Source organism: Panicum virgatum, chromosome 2N (assembly GCF_016808335.1).
Source record: "Panicum virgatum strain AP13 chromosome 2N, P.virgatum_v5, whole genome shotgun sequence".
Classification (NCBI taxonomy): domain Eukaryota; kingdom Viridiplantae; phylum Streptophyta; class Magnoliopsida; order Poales; family Poaceae; genus Panicum; species Panicum virgatum.
The window spans coordinates 4,738,054-4,762,085 of record NC_053146.1 but is presented as its reverse complement, the minus strand read 5'-3'; the positions used below and the strand labels follow the sequence as shown (position 1 = coordinate 4,762,085).

At 43.0% G+C, this 24,032-nt stretch overlaps 3 protein-coding genes and 1 long non-coding RNA gene across 6 annotated transcripts; 3 read left to right on the top strand and 1 right to left on the bottom strand.

The window, feature by feature from the left end:
- Positions 1-1,106: 1,106 nt before the first annotated feature.
- Positions 1,107-1,704, bottom strand: LOC120662281 (tropomyosin-1, isoforms 33/34-like). Its single transcript, XM_039941463.1, has 2 exons — positions 1,404-1,704; positions 1,107-1,303 (listed from the first exon to the last, which is right to left on the bottom strand). The coding sequence occupies exons 1-2, from the start codon at positions 1,702-1,704 to the stop codon at positions 1,107-1,109; spliced, it is 498 nt and encodes a 165-aa protein (XP_039797397.1).
- Positions 1,705-5,306: 3,602 nt separating this feature from the next.
- LOC120659402 (pentatricopeptide repeat-containing protein At3g62890-like) lies at positions 5,307-7,658 on the top strand. The gene has a single exon (XM_039937533.1). The coding sequence runs from the start codon at positions 5,374-5,376 to the stop codon at positions 7,288-7,290; it is 1,917 nt and encodes a 638-aa protein (XP_039793467.1). The 5' UTR covers positions 5,307-5,373; the 3' UTR covers positions 7,291-7,658.
- A 247-nt stretch (positions 7,659-7,905) lies between these two features.
- On the top strand, positions 7,906-9,360 carry LOC120659403. The gene is made up of 2 exons (XR_005668994.1): positions 7,906-8,078; positions 8,922-9,360. It is a non-coding gene; the product is annotated as an uncharacterized LOC120659403 (long non-coding RNA).
- A 1,817-nt stretch (positions 9,361-11,177) lies between these two features.
- LOC120659399 (ubiquitin C-terminal hydrolase 12-like) lies at positions 11,178-23,646 on the top strand. Of its 3 annotated transcripts, none has more exons than XM_039937526.1 (32): positions 11,178-11,394; positions 11,675-11,747; positions 12,537-12,684; positions 12,769-12,926; positions 13,045-13,310; positions 13,390-13,608; positions 13,708-13,816; positions 13,895-14,010; positions 14,862-14,960; positions 16,178-16,287; positions 16,462-16,536; positions 16,684-16,762; positions 16,841-16,987; positions 17,061-17,141; positions 17,246-17,365; positions 17,759-17,881; positions 18,602-18,679; positions 19,003-19,091; positions 19,190-19,298; positions 19,458-19,526; positions 19,615-19,725; positions 20,006-20,061; positions 20,152-20,329; positions 20,416-20,517; positions 20,590-20,661; positions 20,763-20,828; positions 20,977-21,042; positions 21,136-21,219; positions 21,948-22,064; positions 22,818-22,892; positions 22,985-23,068; positions 23,167-23,646. In XM_039937526.1, exons 1-32 carry the CDS (start codon positions 11,359-11,361, stop codon positions 23,206-23,208), a joined length of 3,357 nt encoding a protein of 1,118 aa, XP_039793460.1. In that variant the 5' UTR covers positions 11,178-11,358; the 3' UTR covers positions 23,209-23,646. The 3 variants fall into 3 exon arrangements, with proteins under 3 accessions (XP_039793460.1, XP_039793461.1, XP_039793462.1); XM_039937527.1 differs by having other exon boundaries at positions 11,197-11,394; positions 11,678-11,747; XM_039937528.1 differs by having other exon boundaries at positions 11,197-11,394; positions 21,951-22,064.
- The last annotated feature ends 386 nt before the right edge of the window (positions 23,647-24,032 follow it).

Genomic DNA, 24,032 nt, shown 5'->3' with positions numbered 1-24,032 from the left:
CTCACCGGTTAAACCGACGTAGCATTGGTTGATTGCCCGTACACATAACGGCTAGTTTTGAGGCAGGCAGTTTAGTATCACCGGTTGAACCGACGATGGCTTTTGGAGGTACGTCGGATTAACCGGCGTTAAGTGTTTTTCTGGAAGCTTTTCTCCAACGGCTATATTTGCTTGTGCTGCCTATATATACCCCCAAGGCCGAGTCTTTTGAGGTTGCTGGAGACTATGAAAGTATAAAAGAGTTGAAGAACACCTCCGACCACCATAGAGCTTCATTGTACATCATATAGGCTTAAAGCACACTTGTGAGAGTGCTTAGTGCTTGTAATAGGGATTAGTTCTTGCGAGAGCTCCCTTGAGAGAAGTCTTGCTAAGGCAAGCATCTTGTGTACTCGTCGTGTGACCCTCCGACTTGGTGTGGAGCGGCAACGACACTTTGTGCGGGGAAGGAGACCCCTCTTGGTGAGAAGCTCCAATAGTGAAGACAGTGCCGTTGGTGATGCTTCGAGAGAGACGGTGGCGGTGGCCTTGTCTTGGTGACTTGGGGTCACTTAGCCTTTGCTTGTCGGGAGCCTTGGTGGCGAACACAAGACGGTGATCAAGCGAAGAAACTTGGCATCACACTTGTTCGTGTTGGACAAGTGGCCGTGGACGTAGGGAGGGACTTGGTGTCCTAACTGAACCACGTTAAATCGTGTGTCTTGGTGTCTTCATGGGAGTTTGCATATTCTCTCCCTTACCTCTTTACTTACCGTATTACGTTTCCGCATTTACTCTATCTTGCGTGCCTTTACTTTCCTAGTTAGTTTGATTAGGATTGGCTATAGGTTGCAAGTCTTTTTGGGGTAAGTAGAGAGTAGCATAGATAAACCTTAGTCATAACTAGCATGTGTAGGACGTATTAGGTTTATCTCATGCAAATAGATTGAGCCCTAGGATAGAAAGCGATTAGCGACCCTATTCACCCCCTCCCCCTCTAGGGTCAGACACTCCGGTGATCCTTACACCAGGGCCTTGATGTTCTGGACACCGGCGGCCTGCAGGTGAAGCTGGGCGACCATGGGGTCGGTCGGGTCGAGCCGGGGTCGAGAACCCGAGGGCGGAGCCTAGTGGGAACAAGAGGCGGCGTGCTCAGCGAAGGGGGCGATGAGCTGCTGGCCGGATGAGAGGAGAATGTAGTGCTCCGCTTCGGCGACCCGGCGAGCAAGGGCGTCGGCCGCGGAGCGCTCGCACTCCCAGGCGATGGCAGCCGCGCGGACCCGCTCCTGAGCTGCCGCAGCCTCAGACTTTGCGGTGAGGAGGGCTGCGACGAGAGCAACGTCGGCCGAAGCAGCTCCGGTGACGGGGGGGCGGCGTCCCGCGGAAGGCGGCGGCGGCGAACGGCGCGTCCATGGGGTGCATACCCAGCCCGCGCCAGGGAGGAGGAGGGGCGAAGGCCGCGCCCACCGCGCCCGCGCCCGTGGCTGTGGCGGCGGCGGCGGCTGATGCTCCCGTGCCCGCGCCCCCGGCACCTAGGGCAGCCGGATTCGCGCCCAGGGCAGCGGGATCGGCGGCGGCGGCGCTCACCAGGCCCGCGCCCGGATCCGCGCCCAGGGCGGGCGGATCTGGCGCCTCCAGGGCCGGCAGCGGGTGGGGGGTCGGGGAGAGGCACCACGGCGGTGAGGGCGGCGGCGGCGGGTGCCCAGGGGGCGGCGGGCCAGGCATGCGGGACAGAGGAGGAGGGGCCGCCGAGTGCAGAGGAGAGGGGAGGGAAGGAGGAGAGTGGCGGCGGTGGCGGGTGGGGCCGGTGGCAGCGGCTAGAGGTAGGGAGGGAGAGGGAAGAGAAGGCTAGATACCATATTTGGGAATTAATTTCATTGTATTCCTCCAAATCCTAGAGGGTGTGTAATATAGTAGCCTTTACATGGGCATCTAGATGGGCCTAAACCATACACACCAACACCATTCAGCGAATTGATGAATGAGATGAGAATGATGATTGATGAATGAGATGAGAATGATGATACCTGTTTGGTAGAGCTCCAAAACCGGCTTCAAAACTGGCTCCAATTGGAGCCCTGCCAAATGGTTCATTTTGGAGCTCAAGCCGCGCTTGGAGCCCCTTCCGACTTCCATTGGAGAGGTGGAGCACGAAATGTGGCTCCAAACGGCTCCGTGAGTAGACACCAATACTAGTAGCTATTTTGTCAAACATTTTTCAAAATGGTTCCAACTCTATTAGAGAAGTCGTTCCATTAGAGAAGCCAGACTGAAGCTGTTTTTAGAGGAACCGGAGCCCTGGCAAATAGGCTCTAGCACGGATACTCCAAAATTCGGATCCCGCATCTTAATTCTCGATATTCAGCTATCATTGCGCAATCGGTGTCAGCGCTGATGTGGGGGAGGGGGGATCCAACAGGTGGCCAGGCTGTGAGATTTGGTGAAGGCCCAACTGACTGGTAGTACCTTCCTTTTTGTTTGGGGCGGCTTTTTTATTTTTATTTTTTTTAAAATTTTTTTTACAGAAATATATTTTCGGTTTCACATTTTACAGTTTTATACCCCTACCGCCCAGCAGGGGGCGGCAGGGACCTACATATAAATAAACATAATTTTTTTTTGCGCGGAGGCCCCTGGCGGGAGCCTGCCGCCCCCCTGCCGGGCGGCAGGCACCTGCCGCCCGGTGGAGGGGCGGCAGACAGCCCGCCCGCCCGGCAGGGGGGCGGCAGGTTCCCCCCAAATATAAAAGCTGAGCCCCTTCCCTCGCACCGTCATTTTCTGTCCACGAGATCCAGAGAGGGGAGAGGGAGAGAGGAGGGGTGAGGGAGGTAATTCCACCGGTGAAGCCCTGCCGGATTTTGAATCCGAACCGCAGGTAACCAATATTTCTCAACTATTATAAACTTATTTCTAAAATAATTATGAATTAGAATAGATTTAGTTTTTGGATAGTGAAATATAGAATAGTAAACTTAGAGTGACAGTACCTTATTGCTATTGCAGCATAAGGCAATGGCTGCCTCCAATTCTGTTGTATTTTCATGGACCGAAGAAAAATCTAGTATAATTCTTGAGATCATGACACATCTTGTAATCAGTAAGAAGTTGGATCCATTAGCGGATGGTACGATAGAGATGGTGTTGTCCAAATTAGTAGAGTTTAAAGATTTCACATTGTTTCGAGGTATTATAACGCAAGATGTAAATTGACACCTGCTAGAACGCCGTAAGATGTATATGATGGTATGTGAACTAGCTAATCATTCTAATGTTATTGGTTTCGTACAAAGTACTTCTACGATATGGATGCGGTCAGAGGTGTATGAGATGCACATTAAGGTAACTATCATTCGGATCTAATATCTATAGTCATTTGTAATCCATATTCCGTAAATTTTAAAATTGTTGTGTAATTATATGCAAGGATTACCCCGAGGACATGGAGGTGATTAGCAAATCAATACCAAATTTTCGTAAATTGGTATGTATCTTCGGTGGACTCATGCCACAAACAAGACAAAGGAGGCGTGGAAGATCTTCGGGTGATAGTACTTGGCCTCCGCAATCACATAGAACCGGAGGTTCGTCAAGTCAAACTACACCACCTCCAGCACCAAGTTCTGTTAACTGGGATGATGACCTAGATGACTTCATGCCCCCCCAAACCATGGCCTCCAAGACCTAATGTTCCTCCCCCTGTACATGAAAGTAGAACCATAAAAGAGAGAAAGGGAAAGTCAAGAGGTTTATCAAGTCAAACTGCGCGACCTCCAGCACCAAGTTCTGTTAACTGGGATGACGACCTAGATGACTTCATGCCCCCCGAACTATGGCCTCCAAGAAATGACATGATGTGTATCATATGGTGTTGAGAAATATTGGTTACCTGCAATTCGGATCCAAAACTCGGCAGGGCTTCGCCGGTGGAATTATCTTCCTCACCCCTCCTCTCTCCCTCTCCCCTCTCTGGATCTCGTGGGCAAGAAATGAGGGTGCGAGGGAAGAAGCTCATCTTTTATATTTGGCATGGGGAGCCTGCCGCCCCCCTGCCGGGCAGGCGGGCTGCCTGCCGCCCGCTCCCGCCAGGGGCCTCCGCGCAAAACAAAATATATATTTATTTACATGTAAGTCCCTGCCGCCCCCCTGCCGGGCGGTAGGGGTATAAAACTGTAAAATGTGAAACCGAAAATATATTTCTGTAAAAAACATTTTTAAAAAATATAAAAATAAAAAAACCGCTTTGTTTGGGTCCAGCGTGATAAGGCCCACGAGGCCACGGACCATTGAGCGCTTTTTTCATTTTTATATTTAAAAAAACAAAATTTCAAAAATATACGCTGAATAGGGAAATTTTCAAAAATGGGTGCCTGTTGCTCTCCTAATGGGCGACAGGGTGCTTGTCGCCCATCCAGTTGGCGACAGAAACTAAATATTAAAAAAATTACATTTAGGTCCTGGCGTCCAGGGCGCATTAAACAATGAACTTGTAAAATCGATATAAAATCGTAGAAAATCATAAAAATACAAACTCAACTGTTCTGTATTCTATGAAACAAGATCTACAACTTTTGTTACATAAAGATTTTCATTTGATCAATGTATCTTGCTCTATTTTAAATACTATTTTAATATACTTTTATTTAAATCTCAAGATCCATCCTTTGGATGCATGTCATCTTTGGCCAGAGTGTTGCATATGGTGAGTATAGGCTTGTACAAAATTGGTAGGCCCATAAAACATTTCTAGAATAAGTTTTTAAATTAGATCTTGCAATATGTTTAGTTTAAATGGATTATTTATCCATACTGCTATACTGAGTATTAGAAGCCATAACTTTTACAGTACCATTATTTTATTTCCTAAGAGCTATTAAAAAAAGTTTGATAAATTTTAGATAAGCACAATTAGACCAAATGAATTATTTCAGATTTTTCTAAGTACAAAAACTATTTTTCTTGATTTAGATACATTGATCAAATAAAAAACTTTATGTAACAAAAGTTGTAGATTTTATTTCATAGAATACAGAACAGTTAAGTTTGTATTTTTTTCGATTTTTTTATGATTTTATATTGATTTTACAAGTTCACTGTTTAATGCGCCCTAGACGCCAGGACCTAAATGTAATTTTTTTTACATTTAGGTCCTATTGCCAATTGGATGGGTGACAGGCACGAGGCAACCGGCACCCATTTTTGAAAATTTTCCTATTCGATATATATTTTTGAAATTTTGTTTTTTTTAATATAAAAATGAAAAAAAGGCGACCATTCACCATGGTTGGTCCAGAACAATCCCTGGCCCATGGGAAACGGGGAACGACGTCCCACGGTCCCACCCAGCCCGATTCATGGGCATTCGGTGGCTGGCGCCGTCGCCGGCTCGACGCCTCCATGCAGTTCGAAACGCCGCCGCCGCCGCCGCCGGCCACCCGGCGCGCCCCTACTTTCCAGCCCAACCCCGCCGCCGACGCGAGGCAGCTCCTGGGCGCGCTCCTGCCGCCGTGCCCCGCGCTCCGCCACGTCCAGCAGGCGCACGCCCGCCTCGCCGTCCTCGGCCTCGCCACCGCGCGCGCCCTCCCGCAGCTCCTCGCCGCCCTCCCGCGCCTCCCGCCCGGCGGCGCCGACGCCTCTTACTCCTACCCTCTCTCCCTCTTCCGGAGCTCCAGCTCCGCCTCCGCCTTCGCGTCCAACCACCTCCTCCGCGTGCTCCCGCACCCGCTCCCGCTCAGCCTCTTCCCGCGCCTCCCCCGCCGCAACCCCCACTCCTTCACCTTCCTCCTCGCCTCGCTCTCCAACAACCTTGACACCGGCCAGACCGTCGGCTCCTCCGCCTCCCACTTCCTGGGCTCCCACGTGCACGCGCTGGCCATGAAGGCTGGCGCCGCGGGCGACCTCTACGTGCGGAACGCGCTGATCCACTTCTACGGCATCTGCGGTGACGTGGCGGCGATGCGGAGGGTGTTCGACGAGCTACCGCTCGTGCGGGACGTGGTGACGTGGAATGCCATCCTTGCTGGATATGTGCGAGCGGGCATGGTGGGGTATGCACGAGAGGTGTTCGATGGAATGCCTGCGAGGGATGAAGTTTCGTGGAGCACGATGATGGGTGGGTATGTGAAGGAAGGGCAGCTGGAGGTGGCACTGGAAACTTTCAGGAACATGCTGGTGCAGGGGGTGAAGGCAAATGAGGCAGCTATAGTGATAGCACTCTCGGCAGCTGCACAACTGGGGTTGCTTGAGCAGGGGAGGTTTGTGCATGAGATGGTCAAGAGAGTAGGAATGCAAGTGAGTGTGAATGTTGGCGCTGCACTGGTAGATATGTATTCCAAGTGCGGGAGCATAGCAGTGGCAAGGGAAGTTTTCGATGCCATGCCGAGGAGGGATGTGTTTGCTTGGAACTCCATGATCTGCGGACTTGCTGCTCATGGATTGGGGCATGATGCAGTGGAGCTCTTTGAGAAGTTTGTCACTGAGGGGTTTTGCCCGACAAGCATCACATTTGTGGGGGTGTTGAATGCCTGCAGCCGCACTGGGCTTGTTGATAAAGGACGGTGGTATTTCAGGCTGATGTTAGAGAAATATGGCATTGAGTCAGAGATGGAGCATTATGGATGCATGGTTGATCTTCTGAGCCGTGCTGGCCTTGTTCAGGAAGCCGTTGAATTGATCGAAGGGATGCACATTGCACCTGACCCAGTTCTCTGGGGCACAATACTATCAGCCTGCAAGAGACATGGCCTTGTGGATTTGGGCATAACTGTCGGTAATAAGCTAATTGAACTGGATCCTGCTCATGATGGACACTATGTCCTCCTTGCAAGTATATATGCGACAGCAAAGAAATGGGATGAAGTCAGGAAAGTAAGGAAATTAATGTCTAATCGTGGCACCAACAAGTCAGCTGGCTGGAGCATGATGGAGGCACATGGAATCGTGCACAGGTTTCTAGTTGGGGACATGGATCACAAGGATTTTGTACAGATATATAACATGCTTGGCATGATTGACAGAAGGTTGGCTGAGGCAGGGTATGTACCAGACGTGTCATCAGTGTTGCATGACATCGGGCATGAAGAGAAGGTTCACGCCATTAAGGTGCACAGTGAGCGACTCGCAATTGCTTATGGGTTCATTGTTGTTGAAGCTGGCAGCCCAATCCGTATTGTCAAGAACCTTAGTCTGTGTGGTGATTGCCATGAATTCAGCAAGATGGTGACAAAGGTTTTTAGCAGGGAAATTATTGTGAGGGATGGTAGTAGGTTTCATCATATGAAAGATGGGATGTGTTCTTGCCATGATTATTGGTGATTAATCATTCAATCTGTTCTCGACTATAACTGATGTTAGGACCAGCTGCAACCTCTGAAGAAATGGGGGGGAATCAGCAAGTGGCTAATGTTAGGATCACAAGAAGCTAGATATGTTCTAATATGTGGTAAAATGTACTCATTGGAGCAAGAAGTTTTTATTATAGTAGCTTACAGCTGACAGTTTAAGCAAGCAATCTTATGCTGTTCAGAATTCTGCATCGAGAGTCATGATCTGGTTCAATAATAATTCCAAGCAGCTGAACAAAAATATCAAGAAGCTGTGTTTTTGTAAGTAGTGAACTGATGATCTAAAATTTAACAACACCCCCAATATTGGCAAAGATTTGCAATGTGCTTTATCTTTTATGGTAATACTCAAGACAATGGTTCAAAAATGTGTGATGAAGTTGGGTCATACAGTATATACTATACACCCTGGAGTTTAACCCCGTGGAGGGCTTGTGCCTCCGCGGACCGACGCGTGGCGAGAGACGCCCAATGCGGTTCCTCGATTCCTTGCCGTTCCCTGCCGCGGGCCCTCACCATGGTCGGTTGCCGCCGCGGCCTTCCAGCAAACGCTTCACGGGTGCGTCTGCGGCAGCCCGCCGCGGAGTTTCTATGGATACATCAAAGGAAAAGCTTGAAAGCAGTGCAACTATGGGTCTACTGAGTGTTTGACCATCCAGACTGCATGTCATCCTTGCATAAATTATACTGCCACCTAGTGATGAAGGATAAGCAAGGGAATATTTGCTGGAGACTAACGATGATTCTGAGATATGGCAGGTGCTGTTAAAAATCAACTTGAATATTATATGTATCTAGGCATAGTGTACATCTAGGTGCGTAGCAAAATATATGTATCACTTAGACCACCCCCTCTAGCCATTCCGACCCTAAAACCCAGGTGTTAGAGTGGGGGAGGGGGGGGCTTTATCACTGGACCAACATTCCCCCTACGGCGAGCGAGCCGCGCCGCGCCTGTGGCTGCTGGCTGCTGGTCTCAGCGAACCCCGCAGGGGAAATCGCGCAGCGGAAGAAATGCGTGGCCGGTGGGTTTCGAACCAGGGACCTGGCTCTGGTACCAACTTAGACCACCCCCTCTAGCCACTCCGACCCTAAAACCCAGGTGTTAGAGGGGGGGAGAGGGGGGGCTTTATCACTGGACCAACAGTATCTAGCAAACCAAAACGAATTGTAATTTGGGACGGAGGTAGTAATATATAAATCAGCTCTCAGTTTACCAAACATGCCTCCTAGGATTTTGATCCCGCCTGCTAGTAGTTAGTTCTCCTATTACCTTCGATGATGTCTAGAGTTGAGCTGCCCATGTTAACATGTTGATCTTCTAATTGCTATAAGCTGAGTATTATGTACATGATAAACATCTTTGCATAGAGCTGTTTCTTTGAGTTATGTAAAGATTTTGCATGTAACTGAGCCGTCAAAAGATTATGAACCTTGTTCTACAAAGAGTTGAATTTGTAGTCTGAGTGTGACACATCAATGAGCTGCTTGCTATCACGCTAGTAAATTTCGACTGATCCCTAGTTACCCATTAGCAAAATGTTTTGTTTTTTTTTACGGTCAAATGTATCTTTTTTTCATAACCAGATGTTTATTTTTCAGGTCGATTTTGGCTGTGGATCTGGTAGTCTTCTTGATTCGCTGCTAGAGCATCGAAGAGTTCTTGAACAGATTATTACTGCTGGCATTGCTCGAAAAGGCCTCAAAGGAGAAGCAGAGGTCCTGAACATATCCGCTGTGTTCGCTTGGCTGTGGCTGATGGCTGGTGCTGATTTGTTATGAGACAACAGTACTGCTGACTGACTGGTAGCTAGTGGCTGGTGCTGATTTAGTATGAGAGAACAGTACTGCTGGCTGGTTGGCTGACAAGCCAAGCGAACACAGCGATCATAGACTCCTAATAGTTGTAGTTCGTGAATCACCCCTGGAACCATCCTTTTGTCCTTCCCATTGTGTTGCATCCAGATTTATTTGGCCTACTCATGATCCCAGAATTGCAGTTTCAGTACCTTTAGCAGAAGCTGACTTGAGCAAGAAATCATCAACGCAGACAAGTGTTCAACTTTGACCAGCTGTGCTCTATATATGATGGATCAACACAAGTGACATAGATTCTCACCTATATATGGACTTGATATTGGTTACAATCTTGAGGGAGCTGAGGTTTCTCTGCGGGGCGAAATGTTTGTTTTTTCCCTTTCTTTTTGAGAAATTCTATTTCTCTGTTTCTCCAGCAGGCAGCAGCTCTTAATTAGGTAGGTGAACACTATAACATATGTTATAGTGTTAGTCATTTCATTTATATATGTACGAGTTTCATGGCTTTAAAACGAGTCTCTCTTCCATACAAGAGCTAATTGAAAAATCATTTCCTTGTGAACTAGATAAAAAGGAGAGAATTTAGGGGTGGCAGAAAAATTGTCCACTACTCTACCAACTTTAACCTCGCCACGTGATCTAAACCACTCAAATCCAACGTCACGTAACAAAAGTTCAAAGCCAATTCTAGTTTAGAGTGTAACTGTGTAAGTTGAAAATATATAAATGAATTTTCTATATATTCTCTCCGTTCCAAATTGTAGCTAGTTTTAGCAAATCTAGATATTATAGAAAATCAAATAAATTGAACTTTAAATTGGCACAATCTCTCAAATGCGCTCTCTTACGGGTTGGGTGTGCCGACGGCCATCCGTAGGGTTGGGTGTGCCTACGGGCGTCCCTACGGACGAGTGAACGTGCCTATATAAGCACATGTGTCTATCGTCTATACAATGTTTAGGAAAAAGAGCTCGTTGGTTCTACTATATTTCATATACATTGCTCATACATCATAATATGTGAAGCTAGGCAGTCAAACACCTTTAACCTTTTGACAATTTGTAATTGTAGATATAATTTGAAGATACTCACTGCTCGCACATCGGCTCTAAACTAGTAGAACTCTGTTGCTGGCCGCTAGCTACGGAATCACAATACTAGCAACTAGCATAAACTATACTTATAAACAATATAGATTAGTGTACATTACATGTTCCAATTTTATTGATGACCTAGAATTCCATCTAACGAATATATTGAATCATTAGATGATAACAACTCGAAATTGAAAACCATTTAGGAGGAACCCAATGAAATTCGTTCCGCGAACACACGTAGCAACCTACCCGCCATGACCACGAATCCATGATTACCTCACACTTGGCACATGTCTATTCGTATTCCTGATGGAGTGTATGAAACGTGAATCTCCCGGCTTCCTAGGTAGATATGATCATCTATCGGTTCGAGTCAGGTAAAAAAATCATCTAGTTGGATTTTTTTGCCCGAGCCTAGCTTGGCATATGGTCGGGGCGGGTCGAGTAAAACCTAATTTTTCATATATAATTTTCAAGCTAGATCAAAATTTTTGGATTTCAAGTAAAAAAATTTCAACTCGAGCTTGATCCATACATTCATCGGGCCGGATTCAAAATTTTTTGGATAGGTGAGGTCGGGTTGGGTTTGTCGGAACGAATCACGAGCCTGTTCGGCTGGTAAAATAAATAGTACTCGGCTAGTAGAATGAATAATATTGTGTGAGAGAAAATAAATTATAATAAACCAAGCTAAGCCAAACCTAAACCAGCCAAACAAGCTCCACGTATATACCTAGGTGAAGCGAAGCGAAAGCTACGACCTGTGTGAGCGGGGTCCCTCTCTCTCTCCCCGTTCTACCAGCCACCCCGCCGTGTCGAGCCCATAATATCTCGACCGTCCATCCCATCACAGCCCTCGATCCCAGCCGTCGACCCGCGCACCGTCCTTGCCCCGCAAGCCTCCGCACAAGGCCTGGAATTTTCCACGGGTCCAAAACCTCTCTCTCTCCTCTCCTCTCCTCTCCTCTCCCTTTCTCTCTCCTCCACCTCCCCACCCCTCGCGATCTCCACCTCCCCCCGTAACCCACTTCAGGCTGGGGTCCCACATCGCCGCCGGCGACCCAGCGCCTCCCCGTCCCCTCTCTCCCTGCGCGCCACCCCGCGACGCGCGCGTCCTACCGGCTATGACGACCTCGCCGCCGCCCCCTCCGCCCGCCGAGGTAAGCGTGCGCAGATTTGCGCCGCATTCCTTCTCCTCCTCTCGCTCGGGGCCCCGCCCGCCGCATCGGGCCGCGACGCCGCGCGCGTCACGGCCGTCGGGCGGGACGCGCGCCCTCGCCCTAGGTCTCTGGCTTGGTCTCGGGGTCGAGGTTCTGGCGTGGCGTGTAAGGCCCTCCCGGCCCGCGTACGAATTCTAGGGTTTGGGGTTTTGATGGCTTCCTGTTCAGATCATAGCAATGGATCTGTGATGTGCCTCTCTCGTGTTTTCCCCCCTCGCAGCAGCAACAACAGGAGGAAGACGAGGTGCTCGTGCCGCACCAGGAGCTGCCCAATGGAACGCAGCCAATGGAAGGTTCGATTGACCCTTTCTCCCGAATACTTCACCTCATTATGTGCTACATGGGTTGACAGCTAGTTAGTGGATGTTCTGTGACCTGTAGTGTGTAGATGCTCAGACCAGCTGTCTAGATGAGCTGCATTTTGATGTCTCTTATTTGCTATGATCATTTTATCTTCTTCTTAGCTCTTGGTGTTACTGCTGCTCTATACCATGATTTTTTCTCTCTCTTGTGCCGAATGGTGGTCCTTCTATTAGTGCTGTGGTCAGAGTTATTGCTGTGTATAGTATTCATTATGCACCATGATCGGCTCTTGGCTTGTTCTATAATTTGGTATTGCTGCTGAATTTTGAATCTTAATTTTCTGCAATCTGTTCTTTTTAGTGTGTATATATTCATTCGTAGCTTATGTATCGTATTTGTGGGTAATACTAATTACTATTCCTGAGGAATTAAGTTTTGTTAAAACTGTGCCGGTGTGCGTGCTTGCATATCTGATACTTTTATACTGGTATAAGTTTTTTTTGGTTATACAGTAATGCAGGATTGAGTGTAGTTGTATTTTTGTGGGCAAAATCACCATAATATGATTTTTTTCTCTAATTATTGGGGGCTGTATTTTCCATTACTATTTGCAGTTTTGATAGCGTTTTGGGCTTTCTGCTTGTTCTTTGTGAAAAATGATTTTGGCTTTTATTCACCATAAACTTAGGACCAATTTGTTCTTTCATTTGCTGGTTTTGTTATCCGTTCTAGCATTTGAGTTTATCAGCTACTTATGTTTTCTTTTTTCATCATACCAGTTGTGCCTGCTGAGCCAGCTGCTACTGTGGAAAACCAACAGATAGAGGATCCACCAATCTCGAGATTTACTTGGACTATTGAGAATCTATCAAGAGTTAGCACAAAGAAGCTCTACTCTGAAGTTTTTATTGTCGGAGGCTACAAGTGGTAATTGCATACTGCTTACCATTTTCCTCTGAATGAGTATGTTCTTTTTGTTGTATAATTGATGGCATCCTTTCTGTTTTGCAGGCGGATTTTGATTTTCCCACGAGGAAATAATGTTGAATTCTTGTCTATGTATTTGGATGTGGCCGATTCTGGAGTCTTGCCATATGGATGGACTAGATATGCACAGTTCAGCCTCTCTGTGGTCAATCAAATTCACAACAAGTTTACAATAAGAAAAGGTACATCCTTTTATGATGCATTCACTTTTTCCCCCTAGTACTTCTCAAGATATTGATCGCAGTCTACACTTTGAGGCTTCAGTAACAAACTTAGGTAACTAACTTTTGATCCATGCAGAAACACAACATCAGTTCTCTGCTCGAGAAAGTGATTGGGGTTTCACTTCATTTATGCCGTTGGGTGAACTCTACAATCCCAGTAGAGGTTATCTTGTAAATGATACTTGTATAGTTGAAGCTGAGGTTGCTGTGTGTAAAGTTGTTGATTATTGGAGTTATGACTCTAAAAAGGAAACTGGTTATGTTGGTCTCAAAAATCAAGGTGCTACTTGCTACATGAATTCTCTTCTACAGACACTGTACCACATCCCGTATTTCAGAAAGGTACAAATGAGAAATTCACATATGGTTGCTCTTCTGCTCAACCTGTTCGGATAGAGCTAACTATATATATTTTTATCAGGCTGTTTATCACATGCCCACCACTGAAAATGATATGCCCTCGGGAAGCATTCCATTAGCTCTACAGTCACTGTTTTATAAGTTGCAGTATAACGACAGCAGTGTCTCTACGAAGGAGCTCACAAAATCATTCGGGTGGGACATGCATGATTCATTTATGCAACATGATGTTCAAGAGTTAAATAGAGTTCTTTCTGAGAAGTTGGAAGATAAGATGAAGGTTTGGCGTCTGTAAGGTCTTTCCTTTTATATCCTTCAGTGTTGTCTACTGAACTGTTGTAGCTCTGACTGAATTATGCTTGTAAAATGCTGATTCAAGGGAACTGTTGTGGAGGGCACAATACAACAATTGTTTGAAGGGCACCATATGAATTACATCGAGTGTATCAATGTGGATTTCAAATCAACAAGAAAAGAATCCTTCTATGGCAAGTGGCGATGCTATTTACATATGAGTGTCAATGTTTAGACCTGACTGTTTAACCTAGTTGTATATTCCATTGCAGATCTCCAGCTTGATGTCAAAGGTTGTCAGGATGTCTATGCGTCATTTGATAAGTACGTTGAGGTGGAGCGTCTGGAAGGTGACAACAAGTATCATGCCGAACAGCATGGCCTTCAGGTTAGTTAAACCCTTTTCCATCTCGGGCAGGATGGCCATAGAGTCACAGGGCCATTGAAAACCGCAAGATGAACCTAACTATTCTTGCCTTTATTTAACAGTTGGAATCTAAATAAAGTCGCTTAGTTAAGGACATTTCGTTCTTAAAGAACCTCGGCGAATGCTGTTCAAGTTAAACCACAATTCATTCAAACCATATTTATATGAAGGTTAAACATTTTGTGGTAAGAGGCATCTCAGGTGTAAAAGTGGACATTGAAAATGGAAATACAAAGCAGTTAGTTAATTGAAGGGGGGGCCACCTTGTGGATCCTCAAGCTTACTGTTTCTAGCCGGTCATGACATGCCATATAACATTATCCCATGACTTGGTTTCCAGGGTAGTATAGTCATATCACTTTCTTTCACTTGTTTCTTGGTCTTGTTGGGTTGAGATGCTTATCATGTTAATTGATTTCTGTGACCCTCTTATGTACCCCTTTACATAATTTAGTGTGTGTGCACACTGGCTTCATAAGAATCCCTGAAATTCTCAGCGTAAAAAAAAACCTTGACCAACCTAGGAGGAACTAGGTGGCATTGTAAATTAGAAGAAATAGACACCCAGGTTCGAGTTGAACAGGACCTTAAACCTGGGTGGTTTCTATGTACGCCCACACCTCCCACCGAGCTAGTTGATCAGTTCCTAAAGTAATCCACCTTTTTTATTTATTATTATAAGCTTAATCAAACTGAGTGGAATAATACATTTAAGTAACCGGTTCTGCGAATATCTGACAAGGCAACTAAAAAAGCCTGATTTATCATTTATTTGTATATGGGTTTTAGAAGAAACTCTTCTCTTGTTTCAGGATGCAAAGAAAGGAGTTCTTTTCATTGACTTCCCTCCTGTTTTGCAACTTCAGCTAAAACGTTTTGAATATGATTTCATGCGTGATACAATGGTGAAGGTTTGTATCAGTGCCTAACTAGTTTTTCTTCTTTATCAATTTATTTGCTTTTCGGTATTTCAGAAGTTTAAAGCTTTCCAGTTGAAAGTGATTATATGTAGCAATATGTATTCTTAGCTTAAGCAGAATATTGAAGCACTAAACATGAACTGGAATACTGCATGTGTTTCCTTTTGTGCATTTAGGCATGGAGTCCAGTATCTGTTCTATTCTGGCCTAATTTATGAGTTTTGATTTTTCTCGGACAGAGGACAATTTTTGGCGGTTTTTTATGATTAATGTTGATTCCAAGCTACATACTGGATGAAGCTATTTCGAATTATTTTGGTCAAAAATAGGCTGCCATATACATGCCTTTTTTTCACTGTCATTTTTTAGTAACAATGATATCTTCTATGGTGATTGATGAAAATTCTGCTAGTCAATTTTAGCTGTAAAAATCTGTGCTGATTAAATACTAATGAATGCATCAGGCTGTTATATTTGGATGACATTGACAAGTGATGCGCTTCAAACTGAAGCTGTGATAATATGACTTATTCTAATGCCATTTCCCTTTTAGAAAATGAACTCTGAATTTATGTTCATGATGTTAAGGGTACAATAGTCCCAAAGGGGTATATATTCATGAGAGCACCCAAACCCTAGACACTAGGAGATTACAATACTACCCTTGACTATTATACCCTTAACACATGATTACCCTTGACTATTATACCCTTAACACATGATATGTACTATTCGGAAAGTGCATTTTGCACATTTCAAATACATAAAAAAGCCTTCTCTTACAAGCAAGTTTGAGTAGCTACAAATTATACCCAGCAAAAGCAGCCCCCCAGAAGGGAAAAAGGATAGAAAGTTTCTTGAAATCCATAGATGCAGAACATAGTAGGTCATGTAAGTTGAGAAAATATGCACTTACATGTGATGATATGCACTCAGTGCAAAACAAGTTTATGATTGTATACTTTGTAATATCCTACGCTTATCACATGTGATTATACATTTTCCTTTTATTGTTCTTCGGCTTGTGAACATATTACTGATCTTGGTTTTTTTGTTTATATGCTCAAATGCATTAACAAAAATGTGTTTATATGCGCTGAAATTCCTATAGGCTCTAACTTTATTGTGAGTTGTGACTGCGACATTTATCCTTCCATAATTTAATTTGTAGCCTTTTAAGGATGCTTACCATCTGTTGTGAATCACAGATCAATGACCGGTATGAGTTCCCACTTCAGTTGGATCTTGATAGAGATAATGGAAAATATTTATCACCTGATGCTGACAGGAATGTGCGGAATCTTTACACCCTTCACAGGTCAGGGAGATATCTTTCAAATGATTTTCTGTTTACTTGCTTGCATTAATACTTCAAATCCAGGAGTTGGAAATGCTAGATTGTCTAGTTAAACTTAAAGGGTGTTTTTGTGACGATGCATTTCTGTTAGTATTTTTTATATCAATGCAGCTCATCAAAGTTATTCTCTTACAGTGTTCTTGTCCATAGCGGTGGTGTTCATGGTGGACATTATTATGCTTTCATACGACCTACTCTTTCTGATCAATGGTGGGTCCATTTTCTGTTTTCTTACAAAGGAACATTAGGCTATGGTCCTATACAAAATTAACACACTCTTATGATCATCTTGCACATACTTCCTTGACGACTAGTTATTTGTTCATGCTAAGCACTCACCGAGCTAAAATTTTCTAGGTTCAAGTTTGAAGATGAGCGTGTAACAAAGGAAGATGCAAAGAAGGCACTGGAAGAACAATATGGCGGTGAGGAGGAGGTATGTTGCAATTTATGAGGCTACAATTCTTTTATTCAGCATCTTGTAAACACTGAGCTGATCAATTTCGTTTTGCAGCTACCTCAGACAAATCCTGGCTTAAACAACACTCCTTTCAAGTTTACCAAATATTCAAATGCATATATGCTTGTGTACATTCGTGAAAGTGACAAGGACAAAATTATTTGTAATGTGGATGAGAAAGACATAGCGGAGCATCTTCGTGTAAGCTCTACCCTAATATTTGAGTTTCAGGGTTTCTTCTTCTGTAGGCTCTAATATGTCCATCTGTTCACAGATTAGATTGGAAAAAGACCGTGAAGAGAAGGAGCGCAGGAAAAAAGAGAAAGCTGAGGCACACCTCTATACCATCATCAAGGTATTTTAGGCAGCCTTCTTTGCATATGACATGAGTTATCCAAGCTTCAGCATCTTTTTGTCTTTCCCGCTTAGTTATCTTACGCAGATTCCTATTATATATAGGTTGCGAGGGATGATGACTTAAAAGCTCAGATAGGAAAAGACATATATTTTGATCTTGTTGATCATGATAAAGTTCCAAGCTTCCGTATCCAAAAGCAGATGACCTTTACTCAATTCAAGGTAATCACATGATCTGATGGTGTATCTTGTCATATTCCTATCAGAGGAGTCAATTTGCTGGTTGTTACTGAAGAAGTCACGTAGGCTACTAGTGATTCCACAAGTTACTTTTAGATTAAAAGTATACTTAAGATTATCTCCAGTAGACCATCTGATGCCCATATTTCAAGATTTAAAAGTGCACAGAGGCTTGGAATGGTGCAATAATTGTTTGTTTTTGCTATCCCCTTTTACAGCTTAAGAATTATTTGATGGTTGGTTAAGGCCTATAGTTGATCTAATGAATCTATGTGTGATCCATGTGCACTGCTGCTAGAATGACCTATTCTTTTCCTTGCTTAAAGTAAAATTTCATAGTTGACATACTGATAATTCATATGAAATGCTTTACAGGAGGAGGTAGCGAAGGAGTTTGGTATTCCTACACAGTTTCAACGATTTTGGCTGTGGGCCAAGCGGCAAAACCATACTTACCGGCCCAACCGACCATTATCTCCTCAAGACGAAGCACACAGTGTATGATGATTTTATTACACATTTAATTGGACTAAAGGATGGCTAGGCATAGTTATTTCTTTGTTTGTGCATATATATTGTGCTGCACTCTGTCAAGCAATTTGACTAACAGAATAGACTTGTAAATACATATCATCTCCAGTTCGTTACCCTGTTGTTTTTAGACCAGTTGTGTAATGTTTAGAAAAGTGCATAACCCAAACTAATTTGGAACATGGATTATGCATATGTTTGTCTTTGTAGACATATGCTTCTTTTGAATGTGAAGTTTCTGATTTTCTAAGTTTGATTACTATTTACTAGATATCATGCATTCAGCTTATAAAAAAAAAGATATCATGCATTCAGCTCGGTTACCCTAATATCTTGTTGTGTCACTTATGGTTGAAAAACTTAACTTGACCAGCGCTAATGTATCATCAGTCATTGAAAATGTATTTTTGTTCGACTGCCTAACACATCAGTATGTGTAGTGGGAGAGTTATTTTCAGATTTTTTTTTTACCACTCAGACTCAACTTTAAGAATTCACATTCAAATGAAGATACTTTAATTCTTTTCTACCCCATTGTAAAATCCTTATGATTTTATTGTACCGTGGGATTTATTGTTGAGCTGATGTTTCTTTGCCTTTTCATCAGTCTTTAGGATATGTTTGAGTTGTATGCTAGTTTTTCATGTGCGTGAACATGCCAGTTTTAAAGGAGAGCATTTTATATAGGTTGGGCAGTTAAAGGAACTGGTGAACAAGGCCCACAACGCTGAACTGAAATTGTTCTTAGAAGTTGAACTTGGACTGGTAATAGCTTCTTCCCTGTGAGCTTTTATTTATTCCTTTGGCAAGTTTGATCATACTGGAGTTGTGTTTCCTTTCTATTCATAAGTTAGGAATGCCAAACTTGTTTCCAGCTTAGCCTCATCACACATAATAGGCACATAGGAAAGGGGCAAGGATGACAGGCACTAATTTTAGTCGTTTCACTGTTGGCAAGTTAAGCAGAGAGTAAGCATTGCTATATATGAACCAAACAGGCCTACAATTTTAAGCTTTTATTTCAGCAATCTGTTCATATGGTTTGAAACTGATAAAATATGTTATCAATTTTTTTGCGGGTGCTATAGGACCTTAAGCCGCTTCCTCTTCCAGAGAAGACAAGAGATGATATATTTCTTTTCTTCAAACTCTATGACCCTGAAAAGGAAGAGCTGCGGTACTTTCCATACATTCCAACTCAGTACTGTCTGTGTCATATACTCATACTTGATTTTTTGGTTGGATATTTACTCTTCTGCTGAATGGATTGTCCAGGTATGTTGGTAGGCTCTTTGTAAAGGCTTCAGGAAGACCACAGGACATTCTGCCAAAGTTAAGGATGTTAGCGGGGTTCTCACAAGACGATGATATTGAACTTTTTGAGGTTAGTCTCTTTCTTAAGACAGCCTACACTGCTGATGTTTATGTAGTATGCACATCATTCTGGTTCATTATCTTACTGTTTATTTCCTGATGATGTTTATGCAGTTTGCTTATAACATTTAGTTATCTTAATGTACCTTCTTTCTTTCATCAACATTAGGAAATTAAGTTTGAGCCCAATGTGATGTGTGAATACATTGATAACAGGCTTCTGTTTCGATCTTGTCAGGTAATGCCCAGTGCCAGGTTGTTTTTAACTTAATTTTGTATATGCTTGTTCCTGATATGCTTTCTTACCTTGACTCTTGTGTTCACAGCTTGAAGATGGGGACATAATTTGTTTTCAAAAATCTCCAAAGCCAGATAGTGCTGACCGATATAGATTCCCTGATGTCCCGTCCTTTTTGGTGTATATACGTAACCGACAGGTAATGTCGAGTGTCCCATGTACTAGAATTCTGAGTATCATGCTATTTGAGATTTAGTTCCCCAGCATTGTACATGAAAGATCTAAAAGGAAATGTTGCACTAAGGAATTTGATTTTTCTATTTGCTTTACACTAAGCAAGTTGTTGTTTAATTACACTACAGAAAAGAAAAGAACTCTATTATCTGATCATGAGGCTGCGAGCTACATCTTGACATCATCATCATACATTGTAGATTGTACTACCTTTTTCATGTTATAAATTCTGCTGTAATATTTAGGTGGTCCACTTCCGTTCACTGGAGAAGCCTAAGGAGGATGATTTTTGTCTAGAGATGTAAGAATGTGGGATTTTGTGATTAGCAAACTGTGATATTCTGTTTTGTACTAAATGTTTTTCGTTTCTTTTTTTTGTTTGCATGTACAGGTCAAAGATTTTCACGTATGATGAAGTTGTGGAAAAAGTGGCTCAAAAACTAGGAGTGGATGACCCATCGAAAATTCGTCTTACATCACATAATTGTTATTCGCAACAACCTAAGCCTCAACCAATAAAGTACAGAGGCGTTGAACGTCTACTGGACATGTTGATTCACTATAACCAGGTCACTGCACTGTTATTTTATCTATGCTACAATTGACCTCTATGCAAGTAAACTGGGGAATGACATTGTTGATTTTCATGTATCAGACTTCTGATATTTTGTACTATGAGGTATTGGACATACCACTTCCAGAATTACAAGCGCTGAAGACATTGAAAGTTACTTATCATCATGCCACAAAAGATGAGGTTATTTTCCTGGACTCTTTAGTAAGGGCAGTTGCGTTGTATGTTTACTGGTCCTAAAGCAAATTTTATCAGGTGTCAGTTCACAGTATAAGATTGCCAAAGAACAGCACTGTTGGCGATGTGCTAAACGATATCAAATCAAAGGTATGTATTCTTATCCCTTATTTTGCTGTCTGTATTCGACATACTCTGGTTATGGGGTCCTTTGTATTGTTAGATTAACTTTTTGTCTTGTATCCAATCAGGTTGAGTTGTCTCATCCCAATGCTGAGCTAAGGTTACTTGAGGTCTTCTATCACAAGATATATAAGGTGCTACCCATGTTGGTTTAATAGCTTCTTAGTTGCACTTAATTCTGTCACAGTATGCTTTATATGTGCACCTTGCTAATTACACATGTATCAAATACTTACAAATTTCAGAGGCTATTGTTATTTATTTAACTTGGGATTCCTGCAGGTTTTTGCGCCAAGTGAAAAGATAGAAAACATTAATGATCAGTACTGGACATTGCGTGCAGAGGAGGTATGCTACTTCATGCTTCATAACTATATTGGTGTTGACTGGTTTATATTTCTCTCCTATTTATCAATGGCTATTTTACCTTCTCTTTTTTAGGTTCCAGAGGAGGAGAAAAACCTTGGTCCCTTTGACCGCTTGATTCATGTATACCATTTTACAAAAGATACTCAAAACCAAACGGTAATGATGGAAATTTGACTAATATTCATCTGAATGCCACCATCCAGACATTTTTCGTTGTGCACATATAAAAAAAAATACATCTTAAGGTCCAGAATCCATCGGTGCAATTCATTTGGTTATTGTATAGCAAGTTACAAGTATTACTGGCATTCAAAGAAATGATTTTGGTCACAGATTCTTTTATGCTTGAATGTCGCCACCCTATTTGTAATCTGTTGTAAAGTTTGTCAGAGTGTTCGTGTTATATTTAACAGATGCTGCCTTTTTATTCTTTGATAACATTATCTTTTTTTTGGAGATCTTATTGTCAATACTTGGAGAATTGGTAGGTGTGAGTACCCCCTCCACCACCCATATGGCCATTTTGAATTTGACTGGCTGTTTCTTCTTATTTAAAATGCCACCTTATTCTCCTAGTCCTAGGTTGGTTGAGCTTTTTTAATGATCACTGCTCTTACTCTAATGCTTTCTTTCTTTGTTTAAGATTGTTATTATTTGATATCTTTTTTTTTTAATCTCATTCACATATCCCAGTTGCTGTTACGTATGCCTTGTTATGCTTATGTCTGATATTATAATGCTCATTCTCGTTTAAATTCCTGAAAATTGGTTTAGGATTTATGATATGGATGGGATGGATGGCAGTACTGCTATTTAGTAATTATAATTGCATATTTATTTGTATAATTATAAGATATGCTGAATATTTATCTTATTGGCAACAGCAAGTTCAGAACTTCGGAGAGCCATTTTTTATGGTTATTCGTGAGGACGAAACCCTATCTTCTATCAAGGAACGTATACAGAAAAAGCTTAAGGTTCCAGATGAGGATTTCTCAAAGGTAATGCCACTCACTGTCTAACTAGTGCCTAACATTTTCCCCCTTGAAAAAGCTTCTTTTTTGTAATCATGAAAACATTCAGTAGAACTGCCAGTTACATTTCTAAGTTGATGTCCTTGTACTTGTTGGAACCTAAGAAACAGTGCCAAGAACAGGGTAATCTGAAAGCCTACTTTTTGTACATGATAGTCGACATTAACAACTTTGTGAGATGTTGCTATTATACAAGGGTGCAAGACTTAAGAGGTGTTATCTTACTTTCTAGCAGTGTTACATGGACACGGGTGCGGGTGTCGGTGTCCGACTCGGGTGCGGGTGTCCGATTTGTTAGAATTTTCGGGGACACGGCAAATAACACTTGGAATCCGACACGGGTGTCGGAATCCGACACGGGTGCGGGGTATCCGACTCGGCAAAAAAATTAAGACACGGGTGTCCGGGTAACACAGCTTTCTAGTTATTTTCCACAACTCTCCCATCTTTGACCTAGTCAGAAAGTGTTTCTCTGATCCAACCTGCAGTTCAATTGTTTGATGACTGTTCGTTTCACAGTTACTACTTACTAGTAGTGTGCCTTGTGGGTTGTGGCTAGTATTTATTGGTTCCTGGAAAAACCATTTGGTTCAGAGATGTTCAATTACATGAACAGTCAGATAGCTCAAGTGCCAACTTGAATTTAACAGAGGTTTGATTGATTACAGTGTTTATTTACCTGTTAACATTCTGTAGTAACCAATGTTCATTATTTTACAGTGGAAATTTGCATACATTTCACTTGGCCGTCCAGACTATTTTGAAGATTCAGATATTGTGGCTACAAAATTTCAGGTATATTTGCTGAAGCAATTGTTGCCTGTAGCTTTTATTTATCTTTGCTAATGTTTGAACTTTTTCCGCTTGACTTATATAACCCTATCCAGAGAAACATGTATGGAGCTTGGGAGCAGTATCTTGGACTGGAACATCCAGACACAGCTCCTAGGAAGGCACACACGGTTAATCAGGTACTGTTATCACATTGTCCCCAATTCTTCTCGTTTCTACTGACTTCATTATCCATTTTCTTGGGGTCTGTAATGTTTATCATATGTTCATTTTGCAGAACCGGCATTCATTTGAGAGACCTGTAAAAATTTATAACTAGGCAAGTTAGGAATTTGAACGATGAGCCACCACCCAATGGGTAAGGGCTGAAATTGCTGGCTTGAAATAAAGTGTGCCATAGTCGGGGCGTGTTGCTTAGGTTTTCAACGAAGCTGATGAGCTAGTTTCAGAGGAGGCTTTTTCAGTCTTTCCCCGTTTTGCCCTGGATATATAAAGTTGTGCAGAGATGACCCCACCGAACCATTATCTTTCAGTAGATAAGCTGGTATTTCGTGTTAGGTGACTTTATACAGTCGAATAGCCGACGCTTTCAGTTGTTGACACTTTGTTCAACAGTTGTTGGTACTAGGAGGCCTGGAGCTGTTAAGGGTACTAGTCCTGTATATTATTGACGCGGAGTGTAAAAGCCTCAGTCGTTGACAATCACACGATGTTTGTAATTCTCAATGATATATTTCTGTCTTTTTGCATGTTTGTATTTGTATTTGATTGTTGAAGATTTGTGACAGCGCCAGCAAACCCGGCTACTTGCACATGCCGTCCCAATATCTCCCTACTCGGCCTGGTGCGGTGGGGCCTACAGCGGCCCTGCTCTTCTCGGATGTTACCATGTGTATGCTGCTGTCGGGTTAATTGGCGAGCACTTAGACTGCACGTGTGGGAAAATCTGGGACATTATGACTCAACAGAGAAGTCACATTTAGCATGGCAGAAACCGCCTTCAAAAACTTGAGGATGATTTTGGTTTTGCAGCTTGAGGGATAAAAAGCCGATGCCAGCCATTTGTTAACCGCAATGCCGATCCACAAAATTTCAGTAGGCGTTAGCAACAATGAAGATTTCTTCGAACTAGCGCACCACACT